The sequence below is a fragment of the Gekko japonicus genome, unplaced genomic scaffold (assembly GCF_001447785.1).
Source record: "Gekko japonicus isolate JY-2015 unplaced genomic scaffold, Gekko_japonicus_V1.1 scaffold210, whole genome shotgun sequence".
NCBI lineage: Eukaryota > Metazoa > Chordata > Lepidosauria > Squamata > Gekkonidae > Gekko > Gekko japonicus.
The window spans coordinates 1,381,319-1,398,263 of record NW_015168658.1 but is presented as its reverse complement, the minus strand read 5'-3'; the positions used below and the strand labels follow the sequence as shown (position 1 = coordinate 1,398,263).

Sequence of the window (16,945 nt, the reverse complement as noted above, 5' to 3'; positions counted from 1 at the left end):
ATGGCTTCCATCCACATGCGGGGGTGGAAGAGTCCCCTGTCCTGACCTGGAGGGCCCAGTCTAGCCTCTTCTCAACAGATGTCAGAAGCCCAGCAGGACTGGGTGTTGGGTATTACAAGTTGAAAACACTCAGTGTATCTGGGGTTAAATGTTTGTTTGTGTTGCTTACAGGAAGTCACATGTTTCTCATGTAACCAATGTTGTTTTAGGAGTACAAGCCCGGGAAAATTCTCCCTGATCTAGGAGTTTGATTGGAACGAAAGTGTCAAAGTGTTTTAGCATTTTACATAAGAACATAGGAGAAGCCCATGTTGGATCAGGCCCATGGCCCATCCAGTCCAACACTCTGTATCACACAGGGGCCAGAAATACCAGGTGCCATCAGGAGGTCCAGCAGTGGGGCCAGGACATTAGAAGCCCTCCCACTGTTGCCCCATCCCCCAAGCACCAAGAATACAGAGCATCCCTTGCCCCAGACTGAGAGTCCCTCTCTATACCTTGTGGCTAACAGCCACTGATGGACCTCTGCTCCAGATGCTTATCTAATTCCCTTTTGAAGCCGTCCATGCTTGTAGCCGCCACCACTTCCTGCGGCAGTGAATTCCAAGTGTTTTATGGCTCCTCTTCCCGCCTTTGTTTGCTGTTCTGAAGAACAAGAAGAAGAGAAACCATAACTCTCTTCTAGTTTTGTCTTTGTAGAGTAAGGATGTAGCCGATTTAGCTCTGTTATTTTCATCCCAGTTACCCTTCCCTATGCTAGAATTTAGTAAAAACTTTCTATTTTAATCACACATGGACTCTGAGTCTGAATTATTTTACTCTAGCTCTGCTGAGCTATTTTTTCTCTGCTAAATGCCATTTTTTTCAATATCTCACTATCAAAACCCAACACTGGGCCTGATTAATGCTTGGGTGGGAGACCACCAAGGAAGCCCAGGGTCGCCACGCAGAGGCAGGCAAGGGCAAAGCCACCTCCGAATGTCTCTTGCCTCGAAAACCCTCTGGGGTCGCCATAAGTCGGCTGTGACTTCACGGCACTTTCCATGACCACCTGAATTTCCTTTCTCCTCCCTTTCCCTTCCCACCGAAAGAGGTCCCAGGCAGGCAGCATTTGGAATCTTTTCCTAGAGCTGATAAACTGCACACCGATCCAGCTGTTGTGGAGGGGCCGTGGCTCACTGGCACAGTTTGGTGTTGTGGTTAGGAGCGCGGACTCTAATCTGGGAGAACCGGGTTCGATTCCCCACTCCTCCTCCACATGCAGCTGCTGCTGTGACCTTGGGTCAGCCACAAGTCCTCTCAGAGCTGTGCTCTCGGGAGCAGTCCTCGAAGGAGTTCTCTCAGCCCCACCTACCTCACCACTTTAATGCCAGTAGCTCACAAGGCAGAATTTTTGCTCGCAAGACTCCGCAGCTTAGAGGGAGCATTGGTCCTAGCCAGTGTTCCCTCTAACCTGAGTTAGTGTGAACTAGCTCACAGTTTTTTAGCCTCCAGCACACACATTTTTGGTCTCAGCTCAGGAAGGAGGGCTCCAGAGCAAACTAATTTACTCAGTAGCCAAATAGCTCACTCACAACTTAAATGCCAGTAGCTCACAAAGTAGAATTTTTGCTCACAAGACTCCCCAGCTTAGAGGGAGCACTGCTCACAGGGTGTCTGTTGTGGGGAGGGGAAGGGAAAGGAGATTGTCAGCCGCTCTGAGTGAAGGGTGGGGTACAAACCCAGTCTCTTTTCTTCTCCATCATCTGATTGACATGCAGAAGGTCCCAGATTCAGTCCCCAGCATCTCTAGTTAAAAGGACCAGGCTGTAGGTGATGGGAAAGACCTCAGCCTGTTACCCTGGAGAGCTGTAAAGAGATGCTGTGGCTCAGTGGAAGAACCTCTGCCTGGCATGCAGGAGGTCCCAGGTTCAGTCCCCGGAATCTCCAGGTAAAAAGGACCAGGCAGTAGGTGATGTGGAAGACCCTTTTCTGCCTGAGTCCCTGGAGAGCTGTAAAGAGGGGCTGTGGCTCAGTGGTAGAGCCTCTGCCTGGCATGCAGAAGGTCCCAGATTCAATCCCCAGAATCTCCAGTTAAAAGGACCAGGCTGTAGGTGATGGGAAAGACCTCCGCCTGAGACCCTGGAGAGCAGCTGCCTGTCCGAGTGGACAATCCTGACCTTGATGGACGGAGGGTCTGGTTCGGTATCAGGCAGCATGATGTGTTGCTGTTTGCAGACACCCATTCATTCCAATGGGGCCTGCTTAGCAGACAACCTCTGGGGCTTTATTTCTCAATTAGAATATTTATACCTGCCTTTCCTCTTGGCTCAGGGCTGCTTTTGTCTGAGGCTGCCCACCAGTTCCTGCAAAGGCTTCCATCCTAAAACAGGCGCTTGGGGAAAAACGAATTCAACAGGGACCCATCGGAGCCAACGCTCCCGCTAAGCTGTGGAGTCTTGTGAGCAAAAAGTCTACCTTGTGAGCCAGCGATTTGGCTACTGCATAAATCAGTTTTCTCTGGAGCCGTCCTTTCTGAGCAAAGACAAGAGACCCTGGAAGGGCCGTGAAAACCCTCTGGGGTGGCCATGTTGTGATCTGTGAGCTAGAGGCTAAAAAAACTGTGAGCTCGCTCACACTAACTCAGCTTAGAGGGAACACTGCTTGTGAGCTCCTGGCATTAAAGTTGTGAGCCAGCGACTCGGCTGCTGCAGAAATTAGTCTGCTCTGGAGCCATACGTTTTGAGCTAAGGCAAAAATGTGTGAGCCGGGGGCTCAAAAAACTGTGAGCTCGCTCACACTAACTCAGCTTAGAGGGAACACTGCTTGTGAGCTCCTGGTATTAAAGTTGTGAGCCAGCGACTCGGCTGCTGCAGAAATTAGTCTTCTCTGGAGCCATCCTTCCTGAGCTAAGGCAAAAATGTGTGAGCTGGAGGCTCAAAAAACTGTGAGCTCGCTCACCCTAACTCAGCTTAGAGGGAACACTACTTGAGAGCTCCTGGCATTAAAGTTGTGAGCCAGCGACTCTGCTGCTGCAGAAGTTAGTTTGCTCTGGAGCCCTCCTTCCTGAGCGAAGACAAGAATGTGTGAGCCGTAGGCTAACAAACTATGAGCCAGCTCACACTAACTCAGTGGGAACAGTGATCAGCCGCGTCCGGCAATCGGACGCGGGCGACGGCTTTCTGGTCAGTTTCACCGCCTCCCTCCGCTTTCCCCTGGTCAGTTTCACGCCTCGCGGGTCAGTTTCGCCTCCGGGTCCGTTTTCGCAATCCTCCGCTCGGCCTCTCCCGGGAGAAAAGGGATCCGCCCCCCCCGCCCCCGCCGCGCTCAGACGTGCCCAGAGATTTCCTCGGCCGGTTGTGAAACCTTCCCCCCCCCCCCCAATAAATATTGCCTTGGGAGGGGATGAGATGATGAGCGGAATGAGCGTCACCCTGACTCCTAAATCATCCTTTCGGAGCGAGCGGGGGGGGGGCCCTGCCCCCTTCGGCCCCCCCCCCTGCATTCACGTGTCAGTCCCCATCACTTCGGGGCGCTAGAGCTGCCGGCTCCAAGGGGCGTCAAAACCGCCGGCTCCTTTCGGCGAGGGGTGGGGGGCGACTCTTCCCTGACGTCAGCGGCAGGCTTTAAAAGCGGGGGGCGTCGGCGGAGATCCCAGACACCCCCCAGCCCGGAGGAGAAGCGCAGACGAGCGGCAACGCGGCTCCCGTCTCCAATCCCGTCTCTGCCACCCGAGTCGCTCTCTCTCTCGGCCAACTTTCCGCCGCCGCCGTCATGCTGACCAGCCGCCTCCAGTGCGCTCTCGCCCTGCTCGTCTCGGTCGCCCTGGCGCTGAGCACCGTGGCCGCCGCCCCCTCCGACCCGAGGCTCCGGCAGTTCCTGCAGAAGTCGCTGGCCGCCGCCGCGGGGAAACAGGTAAGGGCGTGGCAGGGACCCAGGGCTAGAAAGACCGACGCTCCCTCTAAGGTGTGGAGGCTTGGGAGCAAAAATTCGACGTTGTGAGCTACTGGCATGAAAGTTCTGAGCGAGCGATTGGGCTACTGCATCAATTAGTTTGCTCTGGAGCCCTCCTTCCTGAGCGAAGGTGAAAATGTGTGAGCCGGAGGCTAAAAAACTGTGAGCCGGCTCACACTAACCCAAGCTTAGAGGGAACACAATGCTCCCTCTAAGTGGTGGAGTCTTGTGAGCAAAAATTCTGCTTTGTGAGCCACTGTCATTAAAATTGTGAGCGAGCGATTTGGCTCCTGCATAAATGAGTTTGCTCTGGAGCCCTCCTTCCTTAGCCAAGACAAAAATGTGCGCGCCAGAGGCTTAAAAATGGTGAGCTAGCTCACACTAACTCAGCTTAGAGGCTAGGACCAATGCTCCCTCTAAGTTGCAGAGTCTTGTGAGCAAAAATTCTACTTTGTGAGCTCCTGCCATTAAAGTTCTGAGCGAGCGATTGGGCTGCTGCAGAAATTAGTTTGCTCTGGAGCCCTCCTTCCTGACCAAAGGTGAAAATGTGTGAGCTGGAGGCTAAAAAGCTGTGAGCCGGCTCACACTAACCCAGCTTAGAGGGAACACAATGCTCCCTCTAAGCTGTGGAGTCTCGTGAGCAAAAATTCTGCTTTGTGGGCTACTGGCATTAAAGTTGTGAGCAAGCGATTTGGCTCCTGCATAAATGAGTTTGCTCTGGAGCCATCCTTCCTGAGCGAAGACAGAAATGTGTGAGCCGGAGGCTAACAAACTGTGAGCTAGCTCACACTAACTCAGCTTAGAGGGAACTCTGGCTAGGACAAGGGCGGTGGGGGGGCAGAACCCAATACCCCACCACCCCGAGGACACAGAACTAAGAAAACAGGAGTGCCTCTGAGCACGTACAGAGGGCAATTTCAGTCCCCTGCCCATAAGCCTGGGGGAATGGGGATCCTCAGGTGTGTCCTCTCCGCAAGGGGAGTTTGCAAGGGGTTAGGTGTCCGTTTGGCTTGGTCTGAGCCCCAACACCGATGCTCCCTCTAAGCTGTGAGCAAAAAAATCGACTTTCTTTGTGAGCTCCTGGCATTAAAGTGGTGAGCGAGCAATTTGGCTACTGCATGAATGGGGTCGCGAAGAGTCGGACTCACCTGTGCGACTGAACAACAACAAAAATGAATTAGTTTGCTCTGGAGCCATCCTTCCGGAGCCGAGACAGAAAATGCATGAGCCCGGAGGCTAAAAAACGGTGAGCTGGCTCACACTCACTCAGCTTAGAGGGAACACTGCCCGGCAACTCTCTTTGTACAAAGATAGCTGAGGCAGAACTCTAATACCTGAAGTGCGGCTGGGTCTCTGAGCTCCTCTGAATAAGGTAGAAAACAGCCGGAAGTGCATCTGGGCATATGAAGACGGTTTCAGCCGCAGGCAGAAAAGGACATATGCGGGACTTAAAGCCACACAGAGCTCAGAGGAGAACCTTGTCAAATGATGCTGTGTGAGATGATGAGTCCTAGAAATGACCGACTAAGCAGGCTTAATAAGAAATAAGTCCCATTAAGGTAAAAAGGTGGCTTGTGTCTGAGCAAACCTCCTTAGGACTGTGCTGCAGATTCTTATCAAAGTTCAATTCATGCCGACGTCTTGATTTTTAAAAACACGTATCTTTATGGATTTACCAGTTGTCTTTCCAAAGAGGCCTTTGAGATACACGCACGCCCACACACAAATCCACCACCGCGCTGAACATACAAAAGAGAAATCCCACGAACGAGAAAGCAAGTGCTGAAGGAATTCATAAGATCAGTGCCGCACATGAAACAGCAGCTGGGGGAATCTAAAAAGCAAAAGGGGGCGGGGGGGATGCTGTGGTAAAAACTGGCCCGCTTGCAATTATTTCAGCTGGTTAAATAGGGTGGATGCATCCTGGCGGAGCTGAGCGGGATACCTAGAACTCTCCCCACCCCCCCACCCCAAATAGGAGATGCACTGTCTTCCAGCGCTTCCAGGCTTCTCTGGACAGTCTGATACGAGTTCTGATCCTAGCCTAGGCAATTTTCTCTCTCCCCTTCAGGCATCCGAGTATCCGGTTACTGCTCATTCCCCCGTGCCTTTTAAATGTTCTGGGGCTCTGCCCGTTTGTGACAGCAGACGCGGTAGCTCGATGGAGCCTCCTTGTTCAGAGGCAGTCTGCTTAGGGATTCCAGATGCTGGGAACACCCCACAGGAAGGTTCTTGCCCAGTTTGGTGCAGTGGTTAAGAGCGCGGACTCTAATCTGGGAGAACCGGGTTTGATTCCCCACTCCTCCTCCACTTGCACCTGGCTGGATGACCTAGGGCAAGCCGTAGTTCTCTCAGAGCTGTTCTCTCAAGGACAGTTCTTGAGAGAGCCCTCTCGGCCCCACCTACCTCAACTCAGCCCCACCTACCTCAAGTGCGCGGACTCTAATCTGGGAGAACCGGGTTTGATTCCCCACTCCTCCTCCACTTGCACCTGGCTGGATGACCTAGGGCAAGCCGTAGTTCTCTCAGAGCTGTTCTTGAAAAAAGAGCTGTTTCTGTCAGAGCTCTCTCAGCCCCGCCTACCTCACAGGGTGTCTGTTGTAGGGAGGGGAAGGGAAAGGAGTTTGTAAGCTGCTCTGAGACTCCTTCAGGTAGTGAAGGGCAGGGTATAAATCCTGTCTCTTCTCTTCTTCTTCTTTCCCCCAACCATCTGTCTGGACCCTGTCGGAACCAGGGTGTTAGACTGATCAGTTGGCGTGACCCAGCAGGGATCTTCTTATATTCCTGCGTCTGCTGGACCAAAAGGCAAGAGTGTAAATTTTGTCTGTAAGTAAAATAGTGTTGGATTCTCAAGCATACCAGTGGCACATAGATTATGAAGAGCCTTGGGTGCCTCCAATATTTATCACGGCATCGGCTCTCGACAGCCCAGACGTTTTGTTCCCGGCTCCTGTTCTTCACTGTTTTACTGCGACTATTTTCAAAATGCTTTCACTCCTTTAAAATCATAAATGCACACATGAACACGCGTGAAGCCACTTTGTACTGAGTCAGACAACCATTGGTGCATCAAAGTCAATATTGCCCACTCAGACTGGCAGCTGCTCTCCAGGGTCTCAGGCAGAGAGCCAGTTTGGTGTAATGGTTAGCAGCTGCAGACTCTAATCTGGAGAACGGGGTTCGAATCCCCACTCTACCCCCACATGAAGCCAGCCGGGTGACCTTGGCTCAGTTAGTTTGGTGTAGTAAGAGCCAGTTTGATGTAGTGGTTAAGTGTGCAGACTCTAATCTGGGAGAACCGGGTTTAATGGGGAGGGGAAGGGAAGGAGATTGTTGGCCATTTTGAGACACATGAGGCCTGCTTGGTGACCTTGGGCCAGTTCCGGTTCTCTCAGAATTCTCTCAGCTCCACCTGCCTCACAAGGTGCTTGCTGGGGAGGGGAAGGGAAGGCGATTGTCAGCCACTCTGAGATTCCCTTGGGTACTGAAGAGCAGGGTATAAAACCAACTCTTCTTCTTCTTTCTCCCATCCCCTCCTACCTGGCCCTTCCTTCCTTCCTTCCTTCCTTCCTTCCTTCCTTCCTTCCTGCCTTCCTTCCTTCTACAAGCAGTGTTCCCTTTAAGCCAGTGTGGGCTAGCTCCCAGTTTTTTAGCCTCCAGCTCAGACATTTTTGTCTCATCTCCAGAAGGATGGCTTCAGAGCAGACTGTTTCATGCAGGAGCCAAATTGCTCGCTCACAGCTTTCATGCCAGTAGCTCCCAGAGTAGAATTTTTGCTCACAAGACTCCACAGCTTAGAGGGAGCATTGCCCACAAGTGGCCAATATCTCTCCTTGTCAAGAGAGTGGCGCTTTCCGATTCCATTATGGCACATACCCATGTAAAAAGGTAAAGGTAAAGGTTCCCTTGCTTGAAAGCCAGTCGAATCCGACTCTAGGGTTCCGGTGCTCATCTCCGTTTCAAAGCCGAAGAGCCAGTGCTGTCCGAAGACGTTTCCGTGGTCATGTGGCCAGCATGACTAAACACCAAGGCACACGGAATGCTGTTACCTTCCCACTGAAGTGGTACCTATTTATCTACTTGCAATTTCTTGCTTTCTAACGGCTAGGTTGGCAGGAGCTGGAACTAGAGATGGGAGCTCACTCTGTCATGTGGCACACTTGGGTCTTGAACTGCTGAACTACTGACCTTCCACAGCCTGCAGTTCAGCATCTTAACCACTTGAGCCACCGCAGTTCCATACATACCCATGTAGGTGACCCTATACCATATGGAATGACTGTGTCAAAGACGGGGAAACCATTGTATGGAAAAGGAGCTAGGATGTAAATCTCCACCTCCTCCTTTTCTCAATCCGTTATGAGGATTTTTATATACACACGAATGCAGGGCTTTTTTTGTAGAAAAAGCCCAGCAGGAACTCATTAGCATAACGGCCCACGCCCAACAACAGGAACTCATTAGCATATTAGGCCACACCCTGTGCCTACCCTTGGCTTGCCCAGGTGCCCCGTGGCTGTGGGAAGCCTGGGCAAGCCGGCCCTTCGACAGGCTGGGGAAGGCATTTAAATACCTCCCTGATCCTTCCAGCCCCCCCCCGGCCCACCTTGGAGTCACTGGGGGGGTTTTGCTCTCCAGACCTTTCCTCTCTGGCCACACACGCAGAGGTTTTGGCTGTAGTGGGCGTGGCCAACTCTGAAGCCAGCTGTAACTCCGTTCCTGTGCGTTCCGGCCCCAGAAATAGCCCTGCACGAGTGTATTCCACAAAATGGGCTTGGATACAGAGAAGGGCCGTGGCTGAGTGGAAGAGTAGTCGCTTTGTACACCGAATACCCCCATCTCAGTTGCCAGTGTCTACAGTGAATAAGCATCGGGGGGCAGGGGATGAAAAACATAAGAGAACATAAGAGAAGCCAATGTTGGATCAGGCCAATGGCCCCTCCAGTCCAACACTCTGTGTCACACAGTGGCCAAAAATACCAGGGGCCATCAGGAGGTCCAGCAGTGGGGCCAGGACACCAGAAGCCCTCCCACTGTTGTCCCCCCCAAAGCACCAAGAAGACAGAGCAATCACTTGCCCCAGACCAAAAGTTCCTGTCTATACCTTGTGGCTAAGAGCCACCGATAGACCTCTGCTCCAGATGTTTACCCAATTCCCTCTTGAAGCCGTCCATGCTTGTAGCCACCGCCACCTCCCGTGGCAGTGGATTCCATCTGTGAATCACTCTTTGGGTGAAGAAGGACTTCCTTTTATCCGTTCTAACCCGACTGCTCAGCAATTTCATGGAGTGCCCACGAGTTCTTGGATTGTGAGAAAGTGAGAAAAGGACTTCTGTCTCGACTTGCTCTATCCCATGCATAATCTTGTAAACTTCGATCATGTCACCCCGCAGCCATTGTTTCTCCAAGCTAAAGAGCCCCAAGCGCTTTAACCTGTCTTCACAGGGAAAGTGTTCCAACCCTTTTATCATCCTGCTGGATGACCTTGGGCAAGCCATAGTTTTGTCAGAGCTGTCCTTGGAAGGGCAGTCCTCGAAAGAGCTCTCTCAGCTCCACCTACCTCACAGGGTGTCTCTTGTGGGGAGGGGAAGGGAAATAGTTTGTAAGCCGCTTTGAGACTCCGAGTAAAGATCTCTACCTGAGATCTGGGAGAGATGCTGCCGGTCAGAGCAGGCAATCCCTTGACTGACCAAGGGTCTAACTCAGTAGGAAGCGACTTCATCTGCCTACAAGTGCATCTTTTGTTCCAGTGCATATGTGGTCAAGTTGACTCCAGCATTAACTCCCTGACATGTGCATTGGGGCAAGATCTTTATCTCATTCCAAACATCTCTCTAGAAGGAGAAGGAGGAGGAGAAGAAGAGGAGGAGGAGGAGGAGGTTGGATTTATACCTTGTCCTTCATTCGGAGTCTCAGAGTGGCTTACAAACTCCTTTCCCTTCCCCTCCCCACAACAGACACCCGGTGAGGTAGTTGGGGCTGAGAGAACTCTGACAGAAACGGCTCTTTCAAGGACAGCTCTGACAGAACTATGGCTTGCCCAGGGTCATCCAGCAGCTGCAAGTGGAGGAGTGGGGAATCAAACCCAGTTCTCCCAGATTAGAGTCTGCGCACTTAACCACTACACCAAACTGGCCCTCCACCAAGCTGGTGGCGAGCTTAGATCAGTGAGGATAGAAGTGCGGTCGGGAGAGCAGCTTGTACCTGCGGCCGTTGAAAACCTTTGTAGCATTTGTTGGATTTGCAAATACATGACTGCTTGTGACCAGCCGTATTTCACTGATAGCGAACTGGGCCTGGTAGTTACTGAATTGCCCGAGGCAAGTGAAATGAAAGGTTCTAGCAGATGTCAAGTGCATAACATGGTGGAATAACAGTCCTTCTAGGCCGGACTTCAAGCTAGCAGTCACTGTCCATGGTACTGAAGGGCTGATCCTCCTGTCTTCATAGCATCCTAAGGCTGGGAAGAAACGGTGATAGTGGAGGAAAGGCCGGTCAAGTTGCAGCCGACTTAGGGACACCCCGTAGGGCAGTGATGGTGAACCTTTTAGAGACCGAGTGCCCAAACTGCCACCCAAAGCCCACTTATTTATCGCAAAGTGCCAACACAGCAATTTAACCTGAATATTGAGGTTTTACTTAAAAAAAAACAACTCATACATTAACTTAATATGATCCAAACAAAGTAAGGAAAGAAATCCCAAATGCTTCCATTGACTTAAAATTACTTGGCAGAGAATTTGAGACTTTAATGGTGGTCTGGGTCTGGCTGGGGCGATGGCACGCGTGCCCACAGAGAGGGCTCTGAGTGCCACCTCTGGCACCCGTGCCATGGGTTCACCACCACTGCCGTAGGGGTTTCAAGACAAGAGATAAACAAAGGTGGTTTGCCATTTCCTGCCTCTGCCTAGCAACCCTGGACTTCCTTGGTGGGCTCCCATCCAAGCACTGACCAAGACTGACTGTGCTTAGTTTCCGAGCTTGGATGAGATCGGGCTAGCTGGGGTCATCCAGGTGTAATGGGGGGCTACCGAGTCTATTGCTTTGTGTTCTGGCCATCAGCTCTCCACTTCAGTTAAGCTAAAGCAAAATACAGTGCATCTCAAACGAAGGCTTGCAGCAGTACCTGTCTATGGTGCAGTACGGATAAGTTCAGATGACTCGCAGAAGTGAGCCAAGTCACGTTCCATAGTGAATTTCAGAACTGCCACAGGGTCACTCACCAGTGCAATTGAGAGAGTTCCTTTCTGCTCTCAGTTATTTCCAGAGAGAGAGAGAGAGGGAGAGAAAGAGCAAAACATTTCATCAGATCGGTCTGGGGACACAATCTGTTCTCCTATACCATCTTGCCTGTGTTTGGGACAGCCCCTGAAGAGAGGCAAGGAAACACACAAGATCTTATTGCCATTTCACAAATTAAGCAGTAGCAAGTCCAGGTTTCCCTCTGAATCGACAGGGAATGGTAACCCATAGGGGATGGTTGGCGAGTAACATGGCCGCATATGTGCAAAAGCACAGAGACCTTTATGTAGTCCTACTTTACGTTTTTAAAAAGGTCTGTGCTTCAGTACTTTATAGGAAAACCTGAACTATATAATGTGTGACATGGACCTTGCCAATAGAGGCAACAAAATACTTGGCTGACCCCAGTTGAAGCACTAGAAAGGTGAAATCACAGTACACGTAACGTATTGGGCACTCCATGAAAGTGCTGAGTGGTCGGGTTAGAATGGATAAAAGGAAGTCCTTCTCCACCCAAAGAGTGATTAACACATGGAATTCACTGCCACAGGAGGTGGCGGCGGCTACAAGCATGGACGGCTTCAAGAGGGAATTAGACAAGCATCTGGAGCAGAGAGAAGCATATGGAGCAGAGCTATTAGCCACAAGGTCTAGATGGGAACTCTCGGTCTGGGGCAAGGGATGCTCTGTATTCTTGGTGCTTGGGGGGCAACAGTGGGAGGGCTACTAGCGTTCTGGCCCCACTGCTGGACCTCCTGATGGCCCCTGGTATTTTTGGCCGCTGTGTGACACAGAGTGTTGGACTGGATGGGCCATTGGCCTGATCCAGCATCAGCTTCTCTTATGTTCTCTTATATTCAAAAATTATTATGCTCGCAACTGCAGGGCTGAAGTGGAATAGTTGCAGAGGCATCTGGTGGTGGTGGAAAGTGCCGTCAAGTCACAGCTGTGGAGACCCTGTGGGGTTTTCAGCCAGTTTGGTGTCGTGGTTAAGTGCGCGGACTCTAATATGGGAAAACCGGGTTCGATTCCCCACTCCTCCACTTGCACCTGGCTGGATGACCTTGGGCAAGCCGTGGTTCTGACAAGAGCTGTCCTTGAAAAAGAGCCGTTTCTGTCAGAGCTCTCTCAGCCCCACCTGCCTCACAGGGTGTCTGTTGTGGGGAGCGGAAGGGAAAGGAGTTTGTCAGTCACTCTGAGACACCTTTGGGTAGTGAAGGGCAGGGTATAAATCCAATCTCTTCTTCTTCAAGGCAAGAGGAGTCCAGAGGCAGTTTGCCCTTGCCTGCCTCTGCATGGAGACCCTGGGCTGCCTTCTTGGTGGTCTCCCACCCAAGTACTAACCAGGGCCGACCCTGCTTAGCTTCCAAGATCTGACAAGCTCCGGCTAGCCTGGGCTATCTAGGGGCTCTTCCACAGTCTCATTTTTTGTCCCTCGTTTGTCCCTATTGCTCCCCCCCCCCGTTTCCACATTTGTTTTGCTCCCTCTGGGACTACTAGAGAAAGCAAAACACATTGTGGAAGAGCCCTGAGTCAGGGAAAAGTGAGATCGCAACCAGCTCGTGGCGACCCCCTCATGGGGTTTTCAAGGCAAGAGACGTTCCAAGGTGGTTTGCCCATTGCCTGCCTCTGCGTAGCAACCCCGGACTTCCTTGCTGGTCTCCCATCCAAGTACTGACCAGGGCTGACCCTGCTTATCTTCCAAGATCTGATGAGACTGGTCCAGCCTGGGCCATCCAGGTCAGGGCAAAAGACATACAGAGGGTGGTTTGCCCTTGCCTGCCTCTGCGTAGCAACCCTGGACTTCCTGGGTGGTCTCCCATCCAAGCACTAACCAGGGCTGACCCTGCTTAGCAGCTGAGATCCGATGAGATCGGGCCACCCTGCGCCATCCAGATCTGGGCCGGGGTATGTTAGTTGTTGTTGTTCAGTTGCGCAGTCGAGTCCGACTCTTCACGACCCCATGGACCACCTCACGCCAGGCCCTCCTGTACTCTGTCGTGCTCCGGAGTTTGCTCAATTTCATGTTCGTTGCATCGATGACACTGTCTAACCATCTCATCCTTTGCCATCCCCGTCTTCTTTGACCTTCAATCTTTCCCAGCATCTGATCAGGGTCTTCTTCTCCAGCGAGTGCTCCCTTCTCATTGGGTGGCCAAAGAACTTGAGCTTCAGCTTCAGTCTCTGGCCTTCCAGGGAACAGTCGGGGTTGATTTCCTTGAGGATTGACTGATTGGATCTCCTTGCTGTCCAAGGAGGAACTCTCAAGAGTCTTCTCTCTTCTTCTTAAGAGAGGCACAGGAGCAGTTTTGCGGGCAGGGCAGGTCCCAGGTGCGAAGTTGCTCCAAGCAAAGGGCTTTCACCACCGACGGTGTCCTGAGGCAGGGGCTTGGCTTGGTGCCAGCTGGTAGCAGTGTAGCCCCAGGCGATGATGCCAACCCCCTCCTGTGCTGCTGAGCACCACCTGAGCCCTGGCAGTTCACTGGGACCCTCCCCCTTGCAGCGCCCTTAGCAGTTCCTTGGGGGGGCTTTGCTGGAGAACCAGCCCCTCTGGCTGGATCATAGAAACATAGAATGTGAGAGTTGGAAGGGACCTTGCAGGTCATCTGGTCCAACCCCCTGCACTCTGCAGGAGCATAGCTGAAAGAGAGCCCTACATACCTACAACATACCCAGAAGATGGTTGTCCATCCCCCGCTTGAAAACGTCCAGCGAAGGAGCATCCACCACCTCCCGAGGCAGTCTGTTCCACTGCTCAAACACTCTGACAGTTAGGAAGTCTCTCCTGATATTTAGCCAGTATCGACTCCCTTGTAATTTCCACCAATTAGATCTTGTCTTGCAATCCAGAGAAAGAGAGAATAGATCCGCTCCGTCTTCTACATGACAGCCCTTCAGATACTTGAAGACTGCAATCATGTCCCCTCTAAGCCTTCTCTTTCCCAGGCTAAACAGACCCAACTCTTTCAACCTTTCCTCATAAGACTTGGATTCCAACCCTCTCACCGTCCCGGTCACCCTCTTCTGGACACGCTCGAGCTTGTCAGCATCCTTTCTAAAATGTGGTGCCCAAAACTGGACACAGGACTCCAGGTGAGATCAGACCCAAGCCCATTGAGTCCAGATTTCTGCCAGCCAAGTGCTGCTAGAGAGCTTCCAAGTACAACACAAAGGCAATAACTGAGGGACTTGCACTGAAGAAGAAGAAGAGATTGGATTCATACCCCTCCTTTCACTACCGGAAGAGTCTCAGAGCCTGCTTACAATCTCCTTTCCCTTCCCTTCCCCACCACAGACACCTTGTGTGGTAGGTGGGGCTGAGAGAGCTCTGACAGGAACTGCCCTTGAGAGAACAGCTCTGAGAGAACTTGTGACTGACCCATGGTCACACCAGCTGCCTGCATGTGGAGGAGCGGGAAATCAAACCCGGTTCTCCCAGATTAGAGTCCGTGCTCCTAACCATGACACCAAACTGGCTCTCTTGAGAGGTACACAGCCTCTATAAATGGAGGGTAAAGACCATAGAAATAGCTGTGATGGAACATGCTGATGCTGTGTTACTCTAGTACAGTGATGGCGAACCTTTTAGAGACCGGGTGCCCAAGCTGCGACCCAAAATCCACTTATTTATCACAAAGTGCCAACACGGCAATTTAACCTGAATACTGAGGTTCTACTTTAGGAAAAACAACTCAGACATTAACTTAAGATGATCCAAACAAAGTAAGGAAAGCAATCCCAAATGCTTTTACTTAAAAAAATTATTTGGCAGAGAATTCGACACTTTAACGACGGTCTTGATTGCTGTATGTATAATGTATTTTACTGTATAATACAGTAAAATATGAGAGTGCAAAAGTGGGCTTGAAGCTCAACATCAAAAAAACTAAGATCATGGCATCTGGCCCCATCACTCCTTGGCAAATAGAAGGGGAAGTCGTGGAAGTAGTGACAGACTTCACGTTCCTGGGATCCCAGATCACCACAGACTGTGACTGCAGCCATGAAATTAAAAGACGCCTGCTCCTTGGGAGGAAAGCGATGGCGAACCTAAACAGCATGATAAAAAGTAGAGACATCACCCTGCCAGGAAAAGTCCGCATGGTCAAAGCAATGGTATTCCCAGTAGTCATGTATGGCTGCGAGAGTTGGACTATAAGGAAGGCCGAGCGCCGAAGAATAGATTCTTTTGAACTATGGTGCTGGAGAAGACTCTTGAGAGTCCCTTGGACTGCAAGAAGATCAAATCAGTCAATCCTAAAAGAAATCAACCCTGACTGTTCCCTGGAAGGCCAGATAATGAAACTGAAGCTCAAAGACTTTGGCCCCCCAATGAGAAGGGAGCACTCCCCGGAGGAGAAGACCCTGATGCTGGGAAAGATTGAAGGTCAAAGAAGACGGGGACGGCAAAGAATGAGATGGTTAGACAGTGTCATAGATGCAACGAACATGAAGTTGAGCAAACTTCAGAGGACAGCGGAAGACAGGAGGGCCTGGCGGGATCTGGTCCATGGGGTCGCGAAGAGTCGGACTCAACTGTGCAACTGAACAACAACAACAATGATGGTCTGGGCCTGGCTGGGGCGATGGCACACGTGCCCAAAGAGAGGGCTCTGAGTGCCACCTCTGGCCCCTGTGCCATAGGTTCGCCACCACTGGCCTAGTACCCTGTTTCCAACAGAGGACAGTCAGCTGCCACAGGGGAGCCCATACGCGGGGCCCACGGAGAGCATCCTTCCCCTGTTGACTGATCCCCAGCATCTGAGGATATTCTGTCTCTGAATCTGGAGCTGAATCCATTTAGCTATCAGAGCTAATAGCTAGCAAGAGACCCGGAGGTGGAAAGCAGTGGCAAGTCTCAGACGACTTATGAAGGCCCTGTAGGGTTTTCGAGGCCAGAGACCTTCAGAGGTGGTTTGCCCTTGCCTGCCTCTGCACAGCAACCCTGGGCTTCCTTGGTGGCCTCCCATCCAAGTTCTCACCGGGGTCGACCCTGCTTAGCTTCCCCGATCTGATGCGATCAGGCTAGACTGGGCCGTCCAAGTCAGGGCAACAATAGACGTCCCTTCCATAAATCTGCCCCCATTTAGGCCCATCTAAGCCAATGGAAGGAGCTGCGGTGGCTCAAGTGGTTAAGACGCTGAACTGCAGGCTGTGGAAGGTCGGTAGTCCAGCAGTTCGAGACCCGGGTGCCGCATGACGGAGTGAGCTCCCGTCTCTAGTTCCAGCTCCTGCCAACCTAGCAGTTCGAAAGCAAGAAATTGCAAGTCTTCATTGATTATCATGTACAAATCCCAGAGGCATTCCGTGGCTCCAATAATAACATTTTTTTTTTTGCCATTAAGTTGCAGGCAATTTATGGCCACCCTATAGGGGTTTCAAGGCAAGGGACTTTCAGAGGTAACTTGCCATTGCCTGCTTCTGAGTAGCAACTTCCAATGTTCCCTCTAAGCTGTAGAGTCCTGTGAGCAAAAATTCTACTTTGTGAGCTACTGGCATTAAAGTTGTGAGCGAGCGATTTGGCTGCTGCATCAATTAGTCCCTGATGTCCAGAGGGGGTGGGGACTGGCCAGTTGCCTGTCATCTGGAGAAGGGGGAACGAACCCACCCCTCCATGCATTTTGTGTCTGTCTGTCTGTCTGCCTGCCTGCCTGCCTGCCTGTCCATCCGTCCGTCCGTCCGTCCGTCCGTCCGTCCGTCCGTCCATCCATCCATCCATCCATCCATCCATCCATCCATCCATCTATCCATCTATCCATCTATCCATCCA

At 51.6% G+C, this 16,945-nt stretch overlaps 1 protein-coding gene across 1 annotated transcript in view; it reads left to right on the top strand.

Annotated features, from left to right (window-relative positions):
• Nucleotides 1-3,653: 3,653 nt before the first annotated feature.
• SST (somatostatin) overlaps nt 3,654-16,945 on the top strand; it is a 16,771-nt gene continuing 3,479 nt past the window's right edge. The window contains exon 1 of the mRNA XM_015415240.1: nt 3,654-3,894. Within this exon, the coding sequence (XP_015270726.1) occupies nt 3,754-3,894 (141 nt within the window). The 5' untranslated portion in view covers nt 3,654-3,753. The remainder of the gene's footprint in view (nt 3,895-16,945) is intronic.